This window comes from Sinohyriopsis cumingii, chromosome 16, assembly GCF_028554795.1.
Source record: "Sinohyriopsis cumingii isolate HCF-2022 chromosome 16, ASM2855479v2, whole genome shotgun sequence".
Taxonomy (NCBI): domain Eukaryota; kingdom Metazoa; phylum Mollusca; class Bivalvia; order Unionida; family Unionidae; genus Sinohyriopsis; species Sinohyriopsis cumingii.
The window spans coordinates 89,369,100-89,391,670 of NC_142976.1; the positions used below are offsets into that span (position 1 = coordinate 89,369,100).

General features: G+C 33.7%; 1 protein-coding gene across 2 annotated transcripts in view; it reads left to right on the forward strand.

The window, feature by feature from the left end:
* Positions 1 to 22,571, forward strand: part of LOC149780968 (solute carrier family 49 member 4 homolog) — a 136,367-nt gene that overhangs the window by 100,814 nt on the left and 12,982 nt on the right. For both annotated transcript variants that reach the window (XM_089938083.1, XM_089938081.1), the window contains exons 10-12: positions 6,624 to 6,753; positions 10,249 to 10,357; positions 14,342 to 14,406. In XM_089938083.1, the coding sequence (XP_089794209.1) occupies positions 6,624 to 6,753; positions 10,249 to 10,357; positions 14,342 to 14,406 (304 nt within the window). The remainder of the gene's footprint in view (positions 1 to 6,623; positions 6,754 to 10,248; positions 10,358 to 14,341; positions 14,407 to 22,571) is intronic.

Here is a 22,571-nt window from a genome sequence, read left to right on the forward strand (position 1 = left end):
TTGATTTGTACAAAATATTGTCTGGTTATTGTTTTTACTATTATTGGGAATTTTAATTTCTTTCCCAGTTTAGCAATGTTGTTGTTGTTTGGGGTTTAATGCCATTTTTCAGCACACAATAGGCTGTGCATGGCGGCCAGTATTAATGGTGGAGGAAGAACCCAGGAAAACCCTGGGAAGAACCACCGACCCACGAGAAGCTACTGGCAAGATTTCTCACATATCCACATTAGCTGAATCCTAGACTCGAACCCACGCAGACAGAGGTGAGATGGCAGTGATCCGTAATGGAGAGCGCTTTAGACCACTATGCCACTCGGGTCCCCGTTCAGCAATGTCTTTGATAGACACTCTGGTATCTTTAACTGTTTCTGCCCAATCATTTAATTTTTTATGTCATAGATCCATTAGTTTATTTCCACGTTCTATAATTCGCTCGGCTACACAATTTTTTTTCAAAAATTTCATTGGTTTTAGGTCATTAATACTAGGTTTATCATTTATCGGATATATTGCATAAATAACTGCAGTTACAGGATATGTTCGTTCATAATACGGTTTATCAATACCAGTCACATTCCTATTTTGGAATTTTTATTTAACATATTTCCAGTGTGATGTAATCAAACAGGGTCACATTTGTCATGGATAATCCAAGTATTTTGTCTACTTCCACACTAAATTTTATTCTACAATTAACAATACCTGGTGAAATATGGTGGCCTCCACTGTATGGAGCATTGTTATGTTTGAGAATACCTGCCAGTGGTTTTTTTCTTCTCCATACGGCTAACATTTTTGGAAAGTTTTCATTGATGACGTCTTTGAGTTATTTTTTTTAATTTGTTATTATTAAGTCCTGGTGCTATAAAATTTGGTAATTGTTTTTCTGTGATTGCATATTGTCTTAGAAACAACTGTTTAGATGTGTTTCCTTTTGGGTATGGAGGAATTTGATATGTTACATTATCACCCTAGTCAATCACAAATACAACAATCGGTTTGTTGATCAACTCGGGGTCTGATGCAACCTGGTTTAGATGTTGTATTGACTCAATGATCTGTTGTTTATATCATTGTTGTATTGCTGTGTGACACTGGAAAATAAATTTTGTATTTTATTACTTGTTCATGTTCAAACCTATTGGTGTCAGAAAATGATTTGATTTTTTTTTCTCAATGAAAAATTTATTCTTCTCGTCTATATAATGTAAATCTTTAATGTATAATAACCTAGGATGTCTTGTGCCATCAAGCTTAGTAACATAATAAGTTATATCAGCTATGTTCCATGTATGAGTTTTTTTATACTCTAGAAGTTGCATAAATATTTCTTATCTGTGAGGAAATCATCTCGTTTTGGTTCAGGTAGTCCTTGATAAACGGGTGGTATCTCTGGCCATCCTAACACACTTCGGATCGATGATTGATATATATCTAAAGCATAATCTAGAGAGTTTATTTCTATCGCGGCTGATAATGTTGGTTTGTGAACAGTGATAGCAGGGTATGTTCTCTTCCAATAATAGACTTAATTCTGCGCTGGAATTCATCATTGATTTGTTCAGTTTGATAACTGGGAATTCCAACAGCTTGCCAATCGGGAGTTCCATTGGGTTGATTTTTGTACAAAAATGCCAGAGAATTATTTCCCGGCAACCCACCGAATGAATTTAATATTTGGCCAACTATGATATACTCGTAATTGTGCTAGCACTATTTCTTTCGCTGGAATTGCAGTTGGAAAGTTAACACTAAATTCAGGATTAGTTGAGCTTACTGATATCATGGTTTTCTATGGAGTTGTATTAACAACAATCTGCTGTAGTAACTTTTTAACTGTTGACATTATTTATAACCCGTGATTTTAAATCCCGATTTTTTAAATCGGACATAGATTCTGACACAGTCATTGCCTCATTATAAATCTTATTCATTTCTGTGAACTCAGTATCAGATATTATTCCATCACTAAGACCTGATGATATCAACGAAGATAATTTAGAGTTTGCTAGTGTCGCTGCATGCAACTTTATTGTATACATGTAGTTTTGTATTTGCACACATAGATATTTTTTTGGGCGAAGATATTAAGAATACCAGCAATTGTTGTTGCAGCTGAAACACAAATTGTTATAACTGCTGGTGATGTCATTGTTATTGTTGATAGCACTATGCCTGTTCCAGCGATAACAGTTGACACCAAATGCACAATTATGTCAACAACAACACGTCTGTGATATTTTTTTACTTTTTCTGTATACTCGTCAATGATATTTTTACTTTGGTTTGCGATTCATTTGCTTGATTGTATCTAAAATGTTGAATGTTGATTGGGTGTTCATTATATTTTAAGTAGGTGGTAGTTTAGCGACTAATTCAAGACATCAATAATACAACATGGAGTCACCTTTTTCTTCAGGTTCCACCACAAATGTTCCCTCTTGTTTTGATCCAACATAACTAACACACATCCAGTAAAATCATTAATTGGATAATGCCGTGGTATTGTGGTGGATATCATAAATGTCGTAGTACCAAGTACTGATAATCTGTATAACCGAGTAACCTCAGCACAATGTTTAATGAATTTATTAAACATTGACCATAATGTTGATCCAGATGCAACTGTCGGTAAATTTTTTTATGTCAGAAAGCTTAAGGTCGATGACTGGTGGACTTCCAAAGAATTCATTAATGGTTCTATTTGTGTTTCTAAGCATTTACGTGGGTAGTATAATCAGATCTAAATGCAGTCATTCTGTCATTGATTGTCATTAACGAGTTCATCATCGGAATGTTGCTATCATCAACATATTTATTTGTTGCAGCGTCATCGCTTCATTCTTGTTCTCCAAGACCAGTAATTTTATTACTAGTCATACTGAGAGAACAAGTCATTGTATCACCTGCGGTTAATAAACAATCATTGATCTCAGTTCTGATCATGTTGTTGTTGCTGTCTACATCTTTTTGTTACCACATCATCATCTGATTTTGGTTCTCTCACATTAATAATTGTATTTTTACTCATATTCAGATTGCCATACATAAAATCCCCAATTCTTCTGATACGTCCAGCAATTTTTCCCAGGATTGGATAGAACTGATTCCTCTGATTTTTTAATTTTACAGTAAACACCACTAAGTTATCTTTGATCACATCTGGAACCCGCAGAATAATATCTGTCAACAGGATATTACTGGTCTTTAATCATCCTTGTTTATCCTGAAAAGCAACGACTTCATTTTGGTCCACATTTGCAAGACTCCAAAGATTAGAGAGTTCATCCTTGACCTCATCAAGGGTCACATATTCAGATAAGTCTCCATGCTGAGTCTTACTCAGGCAAGAAGATCTTCCATAAGATCTCTTTAAAATGTTGGACAACGTGGTATACTTTTGCATGACTTTATGAGGTAGTATTAGGGACTTTGACACAGCATCGAGTACAGCAATTACTTCATGTCCACATATTAGCAGATCTTGTCTGTGTTGGTAATGTTGAATACTAGACTGGAGTGTTTATCGTGCTAATATATTTTAAAAATTCTTTTGGTGGAGTCAGTCCATACAAATAAAAATAAACAATTCCACATTGATCAGTTGCGTATACAACCCAATGAGTACCTGGACTAGAACTTTTATCAAGATTAATGATACCGGTTTCAACACAGTTTGGTCGTTTTGGTAATTTAATTTTTTAGCAGCATCAAGTAGATCAAAATTTGACATAGGAAGAATCAGCGAAGTGTTCCTGTTAGTCTCAGACTTTTTCCATACCAATGAGGGGTTCCTGGTAATCTTAGACCATTTCCCATTGTTTTAGAAGTCTTTATTCCATTTCCTGTTGCTTTCTTTAATGCCATTCCAGCAGCAGTTCCAACAGCACCAAGTGCAGCTGCTTTTGCAACAGCCAGAGCTGCAGTGGCTATAACCGCTGGTATAGCCTCAGGAAGTGGAAACATACTGCCAGTTTTAATTGAATCTTTAATGGCGCTCACAGAAATATTTAATGCCTGTTTTTGATTGTTCGGCATCATTGAAATGCCTGAGTTGACGTTCTGACAATGATAGTTTATTTTGACCACCTGTGATCTGATCTTTTTTTTAGTGATATTTTTATTCCAGAGTTCTTTGCTGAATTTGATTGAAGCTTTTTAATTTGACCAGGATTCAGACTGACACTAACATGATAATATGACATTATAAATATCATAAGCGATTTAATTACATGTTTTCTAATGGAGCATCAATAACTCTTATTCATCCACCAACACCTTCAAGTAGCATTGTTTTGTCTGAGAGTATAACAGCGATTGCTCTGTACTTAGCAATAGCTCCTCTTGTCACACGAGCTTGGAAGTGTATATCAACGACAGATTGCATGAGTAAGACTAAATGTTGCAGAGAAAAGTAATAAATTGGATACAGCACTGTAAAATCAAGTTGTGATATTTGCAGACCAGAATCAACATTTTGATCATGTCACATGAATGTCATCAAACGATGATATGCATGTGCAACATGATTATTCTCAAAGTTCAGTATTATGTTCTCAGCTTGTTCTTGATGCTCTTTTATCCTTAATGAAACTTCAGTAACACTAAGTTTGTCAAATATCATTGGACTGTGTGTTTGTGAGTTTATTCATGTACCATCTTGAAAAGCAACAAATATCTTGGTGCACAAACACTTTGCTGTGATGCTATATGCTTTGTGAATAAACCATTAATATTTCTTTGAACACTATCTGTGGTCATCATCAACCATGATAATGTTGATTTACCACCTTGACTCATAAAAGAGAGCAACCTTTGTTCTTTGTCGATTGATGGAGTCATTACTGGCATCCATAATGAAAGTTTTGTCAGTATTATTTTACCAGCATCACTGATAGAGTGCCAGATTACATCATCATCATCAGCTTTTCTTACAAGTGCAGCTGTATGCTTATCTCCAAAAATAACCTTTCTGACATTTATGCAAAATCCAAAGATATGTGACAATGGAATTGCACATGAAAATCATCTGCGACCATCTTTCAGCATTAATCGACGTGCTGCAAATCAAAAGTTGAATTCTGGATTAACGTTAATAATCATATTTTCCACATCAGCATCAGTAGTGCCGGCATTATTTCTTGGTTGTCTTATATTATACAGTCTGTTGTCAAGTTGATCAAAATTATCTTTGACAATCATCATTGACGGACCAGCTGATCTTGAATAATCATCTAAATATCTTGCTAGACCTAATATCGTTGTGGTAACGTCGACGTCATTCTGACATATTTCAATATTTCTTCCGTCAATCATGTATATATCACTGTTGAAGATTGCCATAATACCATTATTAACCAAATCAACTCTACTTCTACTGCAATAAATGATTCAGCAGGTAAAAAATATCTGCTTGTATCCTGAACTTGAAGTTCGATTCATCCACACTGATTTGGCTCTCATGCGTTATAAGAATAATACTGATTATCGCACACAGAATCATCTTTGAGGTCTGGCACATCCATGTCAAATGATGGATCAGATGTACGTTTAAACATATTATAATTGTTATTGTCTAACACAAAGACCACTTCCTGCTATCAGACTTGTATTTATATTTTTGTCTTATAGTGGTACACCAGCCAACTCTGCTAGTTTTTTTATTTGCAGCTTGATTGATTATTTTACTAACATTTGCAGGCATAACAACAGTGCTGGGTAATTTTACTGGCTGAGGTTTTTGTCATATTAATCATTCTGGTCTGCCCTTGATTGCAGAGACACAAAGACACAGTGATCCCATTCAAGAGTGCTAAAACTCACTTATTTCAAACTTAAAGACATAATAATGTTTCCTACCTTAAATATTCTCAGCATGCTTTTGATGTTTACTAATTTCATGGTGTTTGTTTTTGTTATCAACTCATTATATATGTTTTTTATCTTACAGGTGTTGTCTAATGTTGTAAAGCGCTTAGAGCTTCTAAAGATTAGGCGCTATACAAAGTCCTCATTATTATTATTATTATTATTATATTAAGAAGACCTGAGACAAATTGGATTTTTACTGGGATTTTTTTAGAAAAGTTTATCAATTTGTGGCCCGTATTTTCTTTGAACATATTGCCCTTTAATTGCACCTTTTTAGGCAGGGGTATGTTTTTCATATAGATTCATTTAAAAAAATTTGTGTTCTAATTGTCCGTTCTGTGGCCTTTTTTCTAGCATTTGAGATGGTTATAGAGGTGATAATTTGTGGTGGCAATATTTTCATCATTCTCAGCTATGTTAAGATTTGTTTTGAAGTACAGTAGGATCTCATTTGAAAAAAAAAAGACATGGCTCATACACACTATATCACTCAAACTGGTGTGCAAGACCCAGAAAAATATTTATAATAATATTGATGCTCAATGAATCAATCTAATGATCACTTGAACTTATTTACTATGTCCTTTGGAGGTTTTAGCTCTAAAGATTCAATAGTAAATTTAATTATAGATGTCAAGGCATAATTCACAGCAAACACATGTGGTTCTATGGAAACACAATTTCTTGATTTTATTTACTGTATCATGAACATTTTTAACTGATGATAATCCTGTTTTTTTATTTCATAGCATTTGGAGTCTCTGTGTTTGCCTTTCTTCTGATCCTGATATATTTCCCAAACAAGCCTCCCTTGCCACCCAGTGTGTCTGCATCAGTAGAGAGACTGGACTTCTCTTCTGGCTTTAAGCGTCTATTCAGGTAAAACAAGTGCCGTAAAGAGCTCTATATTCAGTATATTATGTTCAGTAGCCTAGAGTACCCGGTAGGCACTTTATCATAAATCTGTTAGCTACAAGACTGCCTGATTTCCTTATTATGAGTTATTAATATATGTAAAATAGATTAAACCCTTTCACCACTAAGTAACTACAAGGGAAAAACTGCCATTCAACATTAAGTAACTTTCAAGATGTTAATAAATGTAGGCAACCTATTTTCAATGACTTTTATAAATGTCATTTCTTGTAATAGGAATACATATTTGGTACCACTGTAAAGAAGACAAATTCAGGTTTCAGAAAATATTCTCATAAGCAAGTTTAGTCTCACAGATAATTGTACAGATAAATCAAAAGGTAAGTTAGAGGTAAATTTCACTGTATTCTCTAATAAAATGTTGAATAAAGTGTTTAAAGAGTAATATGTGGTCTGTATTGATCCATTGTTGTGTTCTTACATGCAATGCTATCTCTAAATTCAAGCAAATCCAAAGGTGTGTTAATGATATTTCTACAGGTATTTAAAAACTGAAGTATACAAGGTTTTATGTTCATTTCAATAGAAATAAATATGAAATAAAACATGTTTTAACTGTAAACCAGATTAATTTAGCAAAAATTCAAGGCAGTTCATTGGATATCCCTTTTGATTTGTGCGCACTGTGCCACAAAGGTAGGTGTTTATGCAATAAAGTTAATCTGCTGAGGACTGGTGTAAAAATTGTCAGTGTAGATGACATAGCCTTTCATTTGCAAAGGTCTTGATAGCTCAGTAACTACTCTGGCTGCCAAACCTAGATTTCTGTTCACAAGAGTTCCATTTTTCCCAAGGTAGACCTCAAAGTTGTAGCAAAATGATGACACTACATCTGTAACCACCCATAACTTGATGCCAAACTTGATAGGTTTGTTTTTCATGTATTCATGTATTGTTTGATTCCAAGTCTACCTTTAAATGGCACCATGGCTTCATCCACAGATATTTCTCTGCTTGGAACATATTCTGACTTGAATTGCCGATGACAGTGGTCTAATAGGAATCTTATGTTTTGCAATTTGTCACCCTAAAGATTTTGACTGGTATCATCGCTGAAATGCAGGTAGTGTTTTACCTGGACAAACCTGTCACATGACATAATTTCTCCGAAATTTGATCCAATAACACAGAATTTGTCACTTTTATACCCATACAGTTCATCTCTGTCAAATTTTATAACTTCTATTAATATCAACAGGCCATAATACACCTTTATTTCTGATAATGTGACATCAGTCCAAACACCTTTGTGTTGATTTGGGTCAGTCTCTCGCTTCAGGTGTGTGCTGGTATTTGTAAATCTTGGTATTTCTGAAAATACATAGTCACTATAAAATAGCTGAAAATATTCAAGAGGTGTTCCTGATCCATTAAATACTTGTGTTGGACCTGCACGCTCGGAAAATGTGTGAATATTACTTTCAGATGGAGATTTTGTCCACAGACAAAATTCAGGTGCCTCATACACATTGGCGAGTTCATAACCTTCATATTCCTCATTGTCATCACTATCGCCAACAATATCACACCGTTCTTGTTGTATATATTCCCTCTCTTCTTGTTTTATCTTTACAAGATTAAAATTGCCAATATTTTCAATTATTTCATCCCCAGATAATTTGATTCATCATCAGATGAGTCTGCCATTTTGGATGTACTTAGGCGACTTCCAAAGATTTCCATTTATAGATCGGAAAAAAAACCTTTCTTATAAAGAACCTACCTTAAAGTCTGAATGTATCCAAATAGTATAACTATCATATATACTTGCATATATGCTAAGGTGTTTCTCTTTAAAACTTTAAAAATTTACCTGATCATTTACCTTTGCACTACTTTGCAAATCCAGTACTCCAAGGCTAAATATATTTGGCTATTAATGCATAAAGGTGTCTGCTGACATAATTGACAGAATGGTCTTTTGATATAGGGACTGGCATAAATCACATTTGTACCCCAGTTACTAATTCCACTTGTGCTAGGTAGCATGCTTTCTTGGGAGATCTTGCAAACTGACATCAAGAATTTCTTTGGAGAAAATTAGAGAAGTTTCTCATCTCAGGGAATTTCACTTCATCAGTATTTTTAACTATTTCTCTTTGTATCTGAAACCGTTTTCTATTGATTGTAGAACTGCAACTTTGTCATAAATATATATGTAAATTCTCTTATGTTGTTACCTGCATGGGTCACTATTGTATGCATTTAAATAATGTCTACTCAACTACTGTGTATTTTCCAATATAATTGTAGACTTGTAAGTCATGTAGGTAATTTTTTTGTCTGTAGAAAACTTTAACATTTTCCATCTTTAAACAATGTTGCTTGCATATTTCCTGTATAACATTCGGTGTATGTTCAGACACATAAAGTAAGTTTTCATTAATGTTTGATTATAGTTATAAAGCAGTGTTTCAGTGGCCTTATCTGTATAGGCTGTAGCTTGTGTATTTGCTCTGCTTGATTGTATTATTGTTACCCCCACCATACACACAGCTACATACTGCTAGGAGATCATGCATTCTGCTGAATCAGTAACTGAGGTACAGATGGGATTTAGCCCCAATCTTTATGTCAATAGGAGGTCACTTTGGGCTCTGGAAGGGCTGGATTTCCATTGTAGTGGTTGTACTCCTAAAGTATTATGATCAGGTAAGTATTATAGATGAAACATATTTTACTCCAAAAATTGTTGTGTTTCAACAGATGGAAAGAAAGTACAGAAAGGGGGTCAACTTGTAAGCCAAACATTTAAATCATAGAAACAAAGCATACAAATGTCTTATCAGAACATGTTTAATTTGTATGCCAATAATGTTGGTGACTGTGTGAGTGCATCAAAGAACTGTGTGCTCTTTCTTGCCAAATCAAAGATAAATATTTTAAAAACAGCTTTCTGTCAGTTAATGAACCATTGTATATGGTAATTGAATTACAGCTGAAGCATATTTATAAATAATATTTAGACATATACCTATTTTGCTGGTAGATATCAAGATAAAAATAATCCTGACTTAAACATTATAGAAATTTCATCATTGTATCATATTAAAACAAGGTGTTTGACTTACATTTATGGATGTATGTCTTAATTGTTTGACATTTCTCCACAAGATTTAGTCTACTTTTAGGTTATGGTTTATGATCTTATGATGTCAACTAGGGCATGTAAATGAAGGCATGAGATTCTGATCCATCACTTGTTTATGTGTAACAGGAGGGGACACAACTTCTAAGTGCTATGGTTGGGAATTGAACCTGGTTCATCTGCCTGTCTCATAGTCAGAGCTACATACCACTAGATTAAAAGTTCTAGACCAGGTAGGCTTGTTAGTAAGTGGCCTCATATTCCTAGATTGTTACATAGATTGAAAACAGTTTTACCTATTTTGTAAATGTTAGGTATCATAATCTGTATTCATGGTTTTTGATTTACAGAAATGTGACATTTTGGCAGATATCATTGGTGTATGGAGTGTCTATTGGTGTCTACAACTGCTGGTCAGGAGTGCTGGACGTCAATCTTAAAAGCCATAATATCTCAGAGGTTTTTATGACACAAGACCCCATATTCACAAACACTTCTCACCCTGATGCACAAATTAAAATAAAAATGGCTTTTGTGTATTTTACCCCCACCTTTATATAGGCATACGTACATGGTAATTGTCTGTCCATTTATCTATCTTTCCATCCATTTGTACTTTGCAGTCTTATTAACTCATTACAAGTAGTACCCCAGTTTGTGATTGATTGCCATGAAACTTAGTAAATATTACAATGACCTGAAGTTGCACATAGAAATAAATACCTTCATTCCTGCAAATTGTTTTAGAGTTATTGCCCTTTTTGTCTTATAGAATGACACAATCTCATTGGTCCTGCAGTATTTTTGATGGATTTCCACACAAAAGTGGTAAATATGGTTTTCATCACCGGAAGATAAGCATATGAACAAAGCAGATTGCTCCAGGCACATTTTAGAGTTATTGCCCTTCTGATCCTGAAGCTTAATGCAGTAGCAATCATGTAAGCACAACTAGTCCTGGTGTATTTGATGGATTGCCATGAAACTTTGTAAATATCATAATCACCTCAAGATGCACATGTCAAGAAATCATTTTGTTTCTGCAATTTTTGTTAGAATTATTACCCATTTCGTCTAGCAACTTAATGAAGTGTATGACATAATTGCATCAGTGCTACCAGTCCTGCAATTTTTCATGGATTGCCAGTAAATATTACTAACATCACCTGAAGATGCACATAAAGACAGATCACCTGGCTACCACAACTTTTAGCACTATTTTCCTGCAGCTGAATGCAGTGTAAGACAATCTTGTTATTGTTACTTCTTTTGAATGGAAAGTCTTGAAAATATTATCTCTACTCCTCCCCAAATGAATGGCTATATCAACATGGAGTTGTCAGCGTTACACTTCTTATGATACCTAGTAGGTGCCAGATGTAGATTCAAGATGTCTGCCATGACAACTGTCTTAAAAGTCTTGTAACTTCTTTCCCAGAATGGATGAACATTATGAGATGTGTTTTCACCAGATGACTTTTTATGATGTCTCCTTTGTCTTAAATGTAAATGTTGCCAAATTGACATCCAATATGTGTACCATAGCAGTTAGTTCTTAATTCAAACAGTTGGGCAGTACAAGTATAATCAGTGACACTTTTTTGGATTGCTGGACAAAAAAAATTGTAAACAAGACCTAGTTACCTTTGAATGAAGCTTAGACTTTGATATCTTTACAGGGAAACTGTGACAAGACCTAGTCACCTTTGAATGAAGTTTAGTTTGTGACACCTTTATTCATTTTCCGACAAAGAAACAATCTGTAAACTAGACATACAGTGGTCCCCTTCTTGAATGGCCACCCTGACCAGTGGCTACACACTTTTTACAGCTAACATCCCTTGGCACTGACGAGTTTGTGTTAAAAAGTAGTATTCCTCAATATTGGTTACCCCTCTTATGCAACCAGTGGCCAGCATATTATTGCAGCAATGTCAGTTTGTCTCTCAAATGGCCACATTTTATTTTAATATGTGTCCAGAATCAATATTCATAGTAAGGTAATTAATCTGATTATCTTTACTAACGTCTGTTTCACTGTCAGATTTTCGTTACTGAAAGAAGTATTGGGTAAACCAAGGTTAATATTATATCATTGTGTGTAAACTCTAACGTTTACATATGGGGTCAACAATACTGTGATAGAGTTTTGGACAACAGTTCATTTCTTCTCTTTGATGGTTATGACTGGACATAATTTTCAAGATCATAACATGGTCAGCATTGGCTAAATATAGATTTTGTACATTGACACAGAGAAATTAACCTTGAACAAAACAGGGTACTAGACAAAGACCGAAAAATCACATGACAGTACATGTATCACTTCCTTTATAAATAACGCATTTCGTTTACAAAAGTTTTGTCTGCATAATTAAATTGCAGTACTGTACAGTTAGCATCATAGACATAAGTTGTTAACAAAACTTTATCATCACATATTACTTAGGACAATGATAGTGGTGGGAGTTCAAAAGTTCTTGCTGAAAAATTTTATGTTGGAAAGACTCAAGTAAACAGCATCATAACAGATACAGATAATATTCAGCAGCAATTGGACAAAGGTGTAAATGGAAGGAGAATCATTCCAAATACCAAGCAATATATGTACCAAGATTTAAATGACATTTTTGAATGGTTTTGCAATGTGCTTGGCAACAGTGCCCACTTGCATTTCATGTTCACATGAAATAAGTCTATTCTTAAGACAAGAAGAACCTTTTAATAATTAATGCTACTTTTAAAGGAAGATATTAAATGTTTTGAAGTTATATGTAGCTTTCTTACTACATACATGTATATATACTTCTCACAAATTTAGTCCCCCACTGGAAAGGCCACCCATCTTATACAGCCACTTTCCCAGTGTAGAAGACGGGACCATAACAGCAGGACCACTGTAGTCACCTTTGAATTTCACTTTGTTTGGATGTATTTTTCAACAGTTTAATAGATTAACAAATCAAAGACAGTTTGATATAATGATATTTGGGATATTCCAAGACCGATTGATATTTGGGATATTCCAAGACCGATTGATATTTGGGATATTCCAAGACCGATTGATATTTGGGATATTCCAAGACTGATATCTGGTTGTTTCAAGTATGTGCAGGTCAATACCTTTGTTCCTGGTGGTCATGTCTGGTAAATACAGGTGTTTATGTGTTTACTGAAGCCTCATGCACACACAACAACACATGCATATTTATATTATCATGTTAGATATGATTGGTAGTGTCCTAGCAAGGGCACCTTTGATCAAGTCCAGCTGATATGACTCTAAGTACAAACAGTTTTACTGACGTGAGTTTCCTTAAACCCAAGACTCCTGTTTATTAGTACATTTTGATGTTTGGACCCGTGTATGCCAGGTAAGCATTCTCAGGCCTTCAGGGGCCTATTTTTTCCTAATAATTATGATTGATCTGTTAACTGATGCTAAATATCAGTTAGAGTACTTGATAAACAAGCTATAGTATATATACTGTGATATCTTGGATGGACATGTTGTTTTGGCATAGATGACTTGGAACTTGTCCAGCATCAATTTTTTACTCATCCTTCACTGTTCATAATACTGTATCTGTTTAAAATGCCACTCATTCAATTGGACAAACATTTTGCAAAAATGACTCACCCTTCCTCAACCAATATGCTTGTAAATACGATTTGACAAATGGAATTTTCAAACCCTGATTTGATGTTTGTTTTAAGTAAATTTACTGTAAACAGTCATGTCAATTGAATTCCATGAATAATACATGATGTCCATCTTTTTGTCAGTATGTATTGTGTATATGCATGAGCGTATGTACCATAGCTTTTAGAGTACTACTAGCATTAGTACCATTGTCCTAAAATTCATGCAGAAAATAGTCTGAAATTAGACTCGGACGACAGCACAAGCCAGCAACATACCAGTTATATTTAATCATACGTGTAATTGCTGATTCAGTGCTGTGACTTGCTTTCAATGACATCATGTATTTACGATGGGTTGGGCAGTGATATAAACTGGACTAATTAGATGTTCTCTACTATGTACTACAAATTCATTAGTTTGATCCATGGTTATCACGTGTACAAAAATGTGTGAAACGTAAAAATCATTAAAGAATTATTTTGTTGAATTGAAGAAAACAATGAAAATTACAGGTTTTGTGTATGAATTTTGAGAATAAAATAATGAACCAGTAACATTTGGATATGTACCAATAGAATATAGTAAACTTTTTCTTTTGTTTCTGAAACACAGTGGTAAAATTGTTTCGATTTTTCTAACAGTTATTGAATTACTCATGTAATGTTTTAATTATTTGGATATATAGGGATACATAAGCCTCAATAAGATAAAAATTTCTTTTTTATGGAAAAAAGGGGCATTTATTAGAAGGAGGCTTTTATTAAAATAACTATGATACATATGTTTTTATATTTCAGAAAGAGGCAGGATTTTTAGGATTTTATGGCGTAATTGCAGGATTTTCTGCGTTGTTTGTTGCCAGGTAGAAAATTTTATAATTTCTTTTCTTTCACATTAAGGCACTATATGTAGTTTGAAATGAAATGTATATTGCTAATTGAAAACTCTATTTCAGGTGTTTTTGATAAATTGCATTGTGTGTAATGAAATCAGAAAATTAGTGTTGGCATTGTAAGAAAGGTTTTGCATACTGGTATTTCAAGATTTCCTAAGAGAATTCTGTCAATTTTATCTATAAACCTTTTCATCATTTAACTTTATCTATATAATATTTCATAAACTCTGTCGATATTTTCAAAATATGTATTAACCCTTTACCTAATAGAGTGTATGGATTTTTAGAGCTTCGATATACATGTAACAAAGTTACCCAGTGCAGTGCACTATAAATAGATTTTTACTCCATGCACATAAGCCTGCATGTTAACTGTTAGGCAGTGTAATGTATATTATGTTTAACAGCAATTGTAACCATTTTACATTTTTGGTACACATATTTTGTATGGAAAGATTTAAGAGTAAAATCCGATCGTTATAGTTCTATAATTTTTTTCATAGAAGAATTTTTTATGTGCTTTAAAATCTTGAGAAAACTTGTTCACCTTCAATTCAGTGAAGCCACATGACCAACCATAGCTGCCATTTCTTGTACTCGAAATTTACACGTTCTTTGTCTGTCTACATCACTAAATCATCTGAATTTGAAAATTTATAAAAACTAATTGTTGATACATCAATATCAGAGCTGGGCCTCGAGTGTCCAAGTGGTCTAAAGTGCTCACCATTTCGGATCACTGCCATCTCACCTCTGTCTGCATGGGTTTGAGTCTCATGCTTAGCTAACGTGGGATGGTGGTTCTTCACGGGTTTTCCAGGGTTCTTCCTCCACCAGTTATACTTGCCGCCATGTATAGCCTATCTTGTGCTGAAAAATGGCATTGAACCCTACAACAACAACATCAGAACCTTTACTTAAGTTATTAAACCTTTCATAGTTGTGATTCTAATCATGAAAACTCGAGTAAGTACTGAACAAATCCTGTGGCCTCCATTTTGGAGAGTGGAGAATATGATCCAGTTACTTTAAATATCAGATTTCAACCAGAGCATAAACAGCAACCACGTGATCAGACATAATGGTCATTCACACCAATGAATGTAGTATCTAACAGAGGGTTTTCCCCGAAGGTGGTGCTATGAAAACCCACTAAAAATGGCTGATGTTTACAGCAGGCGTCGAAAGGCGCTTCCATGAGAATGGTGTAGAGGCCTCCAAAGGCGCTTGCATGAGGTAAAGGATTAAATGTCATCTAAGAACATTACAAAATGTTTGTTAAATATGATCTAATTTCGTTGCAAAATATGATGTGTTAAATATGATCTAGTTACATTGGAAAATATTATTTTATAGCATAATTCAGGAGCAAAATATCAAGTCTGATACATCTGCATATAAGTTTGAAGAGAAGATCAGGCTTTCACACTTATTAACACCACAGTAATCGTCATTTAATTTTAAAGCTGCTAGGCACAGATAGCTAATTCAGTTGCCATAGAATGTAATGTTATTGTATGGCCAAATTACATTATTTTTTTGGTAAGATCAGCTAAATATGTTTAGGTCAAATGATGATCTATCCAAGAGGTAACTCTTAAAATGGTTAAAATGACATGCTGCATGGCTTTTTGTTTGGAAATTAATCTCATCTGGGTACCCACAATAGCAATTCATTCTGGTTAGATCTCCCAGTTTACATGTACTAGTACCTATTTGGCAACAGTGATGGAGTGATAATGGTGTTAGATTCAAGCTTACAGTTGTGTACATATTACCTAGACATAATCTTTTTCTGCCAAATTATGTTCAATATTTCAAGCATTTTATTTTCAGCCAGTCAGTAGTTTTCATTCCTTTTAATGCACTGTTGATGATACATCCAATCATAATCAGATAACTGAAATATAGGTACCAATTTAATTTTCACAGTTACAGAGCTATGTTGAGTCTGCTCCTTTCCCTTTCTCATCTAGTGACATATCACCAACACATTTCATGAGATATAATGATTAGGATGTATAGATTCTCATTTGAGTCAACATTTCTCATATTGCAACCAATATTCTTGTATCAACTCATTATTTGTACATGCTTGTTTTAGAATAGATGGATATATATTAAAATAAATATTTAAGCATAATGGATTGTATATTTTTATAAGTATTATTCATTTTTTCATGCCTAATTCATGCAGGGTTTGGAGTAATAAGATCACTTTTCCAATTTGAGTTACTGTAAGTGTCAGTACCAGATTATTACAAATCTAAACATTTTCATTTATACAAAAAGATATACATTTACTGTTATTGTTGCATTTATGTGTGAATTTTCTTTTATTATTGTATTTAAGAAACCTCACCAACTTAGTATACCCAGATGCCCTTTTTATCTCACTCATGTATGTATTCAATATACATACACAGATGATCAGGCCATATTTAGTACAACAGAGAGCACAAATATACAGAATCTGGAAGTTCTGACTAATCACAAATGCAGTAGATTAAAGACAATGGTGAACCTCCCATTTCTTAATACATCACCTGATCACATTAATGTTAGGAATTCCTTTCTGCTACCTCTGGAATCCAGCCCTCCTATAGACATGATAGCATCTTTTTGTACATATCAAAGGAAGCAAATCCTATAGATTATCTCCCTTAGACCCATCAGTTGGCGACCCATAACCCAGATGTCAGTTTATTAACTTTCACTTGCACTGTCAACATGCATCCTAGGTCACCACTCGATTCAATGTGTTTTCAACCCATATATATATATATATATATATATATATATATATATATATATAATTTTTGCATTTTATAGTGCATTTATTTATATTTTTAACTTTGTTACTACAGTCCTACCCACTTATATTGACATCACTTGTGTCATCAAGCTACCTATTTCGATAAAAAAGCAAAGTCCTGGTCCTTTGGTCTACTATTACTACCAAAAGTGTCATGCTTATGTTGACATTGAGATAAAAAATAAACGTACATGTCGACAGAATCCCTTGGTCCCAGCTTAAACAAATCCTTTGTTTTCTAGTAATTTATGTCAACAAGCTGCCAGTTCCAACCCATACTTTGTACAACAATTAGTTAATCTTGCTGACAGGCTTTAATTTTCCCACCTAATCGACCGCTAAAATAGTTGACTGGTTGATGCTATTAATAGCATCAAAGTAAGTCGGAAATACGAGCACAGAAATCGACAACGAAATTGTTGAAATTTTAGATAATTTGCAATCAAACAGTTATCTAACATTTGACGAATATTATATTTTACACAATGATCTTATCATTGCGATTTGATTCATGGCAAATTAATTCGCTAACCGCTAATCATAAACTGCTAGCAGTTCAGTTTTATCTATCAGATAAAATAGGAATGTGATCAACAACATTACTGCTAGATTCATCACAGACTAAATTGGACAGTGCAGATAAATCCGAAATAGGACCAGTATCAGCTACTGCTTGGCTGACAAGAAAAGATCATAGAAATATTCTAAAAATTGATCTGTGAATAAACTGCTAGCAGTGGAGTGCATGGGGTACTCTGCACCCTGCACTTTAATTTTATGCTGATTATTAAGATAATATTGTGATATGCGGTGACAGCAGCATTGTAGTAGAACAAAATTTTTTTTATGTTACTCACCAGGCTGTGGGCGATACAGCTAGATTGTAGTCGAATAAGATAAGGAAATTTTAAACACAAATATTGATTGACAAGCAGATATTAAGTAGCAAGTGATTCATAACGAAAGACGATTCTATCCTGAATGTTTTTGATAATGCTGATGTATAGACTCCATCAGCAAATTTTACTGCGCTTGAGTCAATCTTAAAGTGTTTTCTTGCTAATGATATTGAAAGAAATAATATTTCTTCACCAGTAGTAGAGTTGTTTGCTATTATAGGTTGAGAAGATTTTCAAAAATTGATATCACCTCCTCTACCACAATAAACATTTTGTTGTTGTGAAACAAGGTCTAAATTCTCAAATCCATTGTCAGTTTGAATACCGTTAATGTAGTCAATAACTAAACCACTAGGAATCAAACCATGAAAAACTTCAAAAATATATCTGTGCAATCTGTAACAAACTTGATTAGTATTAGTTCCTCGTACTGTTACTTGTAAATAACCATTATTTTTTTATAAAACCAACATCTTTTTTTGTTTTAATATTTTGGATAATTCCTCTGTCGTTGACCTCATAAAAATCATAATTTGTACAGATAAATTAGCAATGTTATTGTCAGTCATACTCTTATTTGCCTGATAGACCTGCATCCCTGTTGGAATATCACCACAAAACAAGAAATAAATGAAGCCTTTGATTAACATATTCATATACACGTATCATCAGCACCTTTCACTTTTATCTTACAACCAGCCAGAGTTTGAATCCCAAATGAAGCCTTAGTTTTAAGATTAATCATCACTCCTAGCATATTTCCTGCATAGCAGCTGTACTTCTCATGAAAGTAGAATATCTCCTGCTCACTGACTGTTGGCATGAGTCCACTAAGCATAATTTTGCTCATGTTATTAATAGTAGTAATTTCATTTCTTTAATTGACAATTTTCACAGCACACTCAATCAAAGAAGTAAAAAATAGAACATATAGTGATGTTGAAACTTGCCGATATCACAAAGAGAAGTATATTCTTGACAGAGAGATATCAACCTAGAAAAATCGCAACTGCATTTTCTGGGTTTGATAACAGTTGGAGATTCGATAATAAACATTTGTTAGTAAATATCTCTGCCATAAACTTAGATCATCTGCTTTGGCCAACAATTAAATCAGAGCTTGCCATGCACAAGGTCTAAAGGTCATAGTGCAGTACCATGTTCAGGTTTTTAAGCTAAATATATCTCTGGGATACCAACAGAAAGCTGAGGATAGGCCTACGTCAGAGCACCTTGCTGCAGAGCAGCTTGCTACTTAGCAATGCGAGGAATTTGCCAATCCTTATATCTCATCAGAATCTAGTCATATTTCTAACATGGACAGATTTAATATCACTGTCAGATAATATATTTCAGGAGATATGGAAGAAAATAGATGAGTACATTGCATCTGGTTCAGACTGGAAATTTAATAATATAGCAAATACTGTTTCACACTATGAAATATAATCCATTGCAAGGTAACTCATATGTCGAGCTGCCAACTAAAATTAAAAACTCGAAATGTTGTATTAATGTCAGAAACACTGACAAATTATGTTTTCAATGGGCTGTATTATCAACGCTATTTCCTGCATGAGATCATCCATATCGAGTATCAGATTATATTAGTCATGTTAATAATCTAAGCTTAAGTGGGATTAAGTTTCCTGTTTCTGAATATCGAATTCCAAAATTTGAGCAACAAAATAAACTCCTGTTATCAGGAGGTATTAATGTATTTGGTGTTGATGATGAACAAAATATATATCCAAGATATATCAGCAATCAAGCATGTCAGCAGAAAGTAAATTAACTATTTTATAAAAATCATTACTTGTCAATCAAGAACTTTAACAGGCTAGTCAGAGATCAGTATAACAAACATAAGGAAAATAAATATTTCTGTTTCAGGTGCTTGCACGGCTGTAAATTGCGACTGGTTCTCAATTGACATCTCGAATACTGTTCTAACATACAGAAGATATCTATGCCTAGTGAAGATGAAAAATGTTACAATTTATAAACTACATGCACAAGATGAAAGTGTACTTCCAGTGCTTGGTGCTGGAAATAACCGTGATAAATCTTCGACAAGATTTTATTCTTTGGTTCTTTCTGGGATTTTCCCGGGTTCTTCCTCCACCATTAATACTGGCCGCCATATATAGCCCATCATGTGCTGAAAAATGGCGTTAAACCCTACAACAACAACAACAACAACAACCTCAGCTCCCTTTGTGTAATTAGTGTGTATCTTTGCTCTGAGTTTCCAATTGAATCATTTCACACTCTATAGCCAGAACTGAACTGGTGTGCCATTAAATCCTATTATGTCTTATTCTTTTTTCATTGTGACAGTTTATTGAATAAAATCAGTAATTTTTATCACGGTATAAGTACAATGATACATTTTTATGATGGTGACAGCATCATAAAAGAAATTTAAGGAAAAAACCTTTCTTGGAAGAGTTGTTGTTTACCAAAAAGGGGGTTACTGGGTTACTAAATGGCTGTGCTTTGCAACTTTCATTTTCAGTTAATCTCAGACAAAAACATAGACCTGCCACTTAGGGTTTAATCCGAGTTGAAAGTGATTTGCTATCAGTTAAGCAAGTGATTAAAGTCTGAACAACAATTATACAAATCTTTTTTAACTAATGAAGCACATGAAAAATGACATTGTGTTTATGACATGACTAATTTTAAAGTTTAAGTTGCCTGAAGGGCTCACTGAAAGGGACAGAGGGGCATAAAGTGGGTGCAGAGGGTTGGCCATTTTGAGAATGGAGCATTTTGCTATTTTCAAAGTTTTGACCAATATCCACAGAGCATAAAGACCTGTTGAAAAGTGATGTTGAGCCATTTCAGATTTTGACTGCTGTTACTAGAATCTGAAAAACCTTTTAAAAAGTTGCTACTCATAATATGCAGGGATCAGAGTCATTCAGCAATGATATGTGCAAATTGATATTATGTTTGACTTCAAGGGAAATGCAGGTCAGATGAGTGATATCGGGCCCTTTTGTTGTGGTCATAATTAAATGACCTGTTGTAGAATTTTGATACATCGAATTCACATGAAACTCATATTGATGTCATTGATTAATATTAAATACTTTTAAACCAAGCCTTATTCATTCTGCATTAAAGCAACTTTTGAACATTTTCCTATACTGAATATAGACAAGTCATATTGTATTATATGTGTCATTGCCAACCTTGTGACAATAAGACTAATTTTATTTATAGAAAACATGGTGTCGAGATGTGTGCAGAGTAACAAACATCATGATATTTTTAGAATTTTGAAGATTTTAATCCCTTCATACCATTCAAATTTGAAACCAAAAATTGTTCTGTTAGTGCAAACCTATAATTTGGAAAGATAAGTGTCAAGAGTGTCTTAAACAATGCAATTTTTAGTAGATGCCAAATGTTATGTCATAAGGTGCTTGGTTGTGACATGGATGCTTGTGCAGTTAAAAATGATAGTACATCGATATTGTAAGCAAAATGCATGATGCCAACCTCCATAACCAGTAAAATTAAAATAAAGGTGATGAAACTTAAGTGATAAAATTTTCTGAATCATAAAAATATAAGTAGAATATAGACTTTTATCATGTTTTAAAAAGTGTATATATCATTCATTGTAAAATAATGCAGTCAGAATTAAAATGGCATTGTATTTTTGTAAAATTTATAATTAAATAGAATACAACTGTTGATGTTTCAGCTACTTGTAAAAGAGCAAGTAATTTAGACATTATTATTGTTATTGTTATTATTATTATATAAGACAAAAAGAACCATATACTTATACATACAGAATCAAAGTAATAATTAAAATATTCAGATGACAATATTTCTTTTTTGCCAAGAGAGTGTTGTTTTCAAATAAAAACAATAATATTATATAATAATGGCCGATTAATTTTGGATACTTTTAAGATGAAGAAAAGGAAGCAGGTTTTGAAATAAAGAATTAATTGTAAGAATAGTAATTATATTCTGAGAATATATCTTGGATGAGGTCTTTTAAATTCATTAGTTTTAAGTTCTATCTGTATTTTGAGTTTTTATTTTTGTAACAATATTCAGAATAGAGTTCACACCTTAATTCAGTTCAAAGTATACAAAATACACACATTTCTGAATTTTGCCAAAAATATGTGTATGACTTGTTGTTTTTGTGAACAAACTTGCATGTTAGTCAATCACTACCAAGCCAGTTCATTCACAAATATTTTTCAATGTGGATTCAATAGCTGATACATTGGCTTGTGTTTAGCATGTGCCCAAATGTGAACACCAAATATCTGTCATTGTATAATGCACCAGCAGATCGAACTCTGCCACTCAGTTTTGACATTAGCCTGATGGTTTTCCAGTATCTTATTAAATGATAGACAAGTCTACGTTGTTACCAGTTGGAT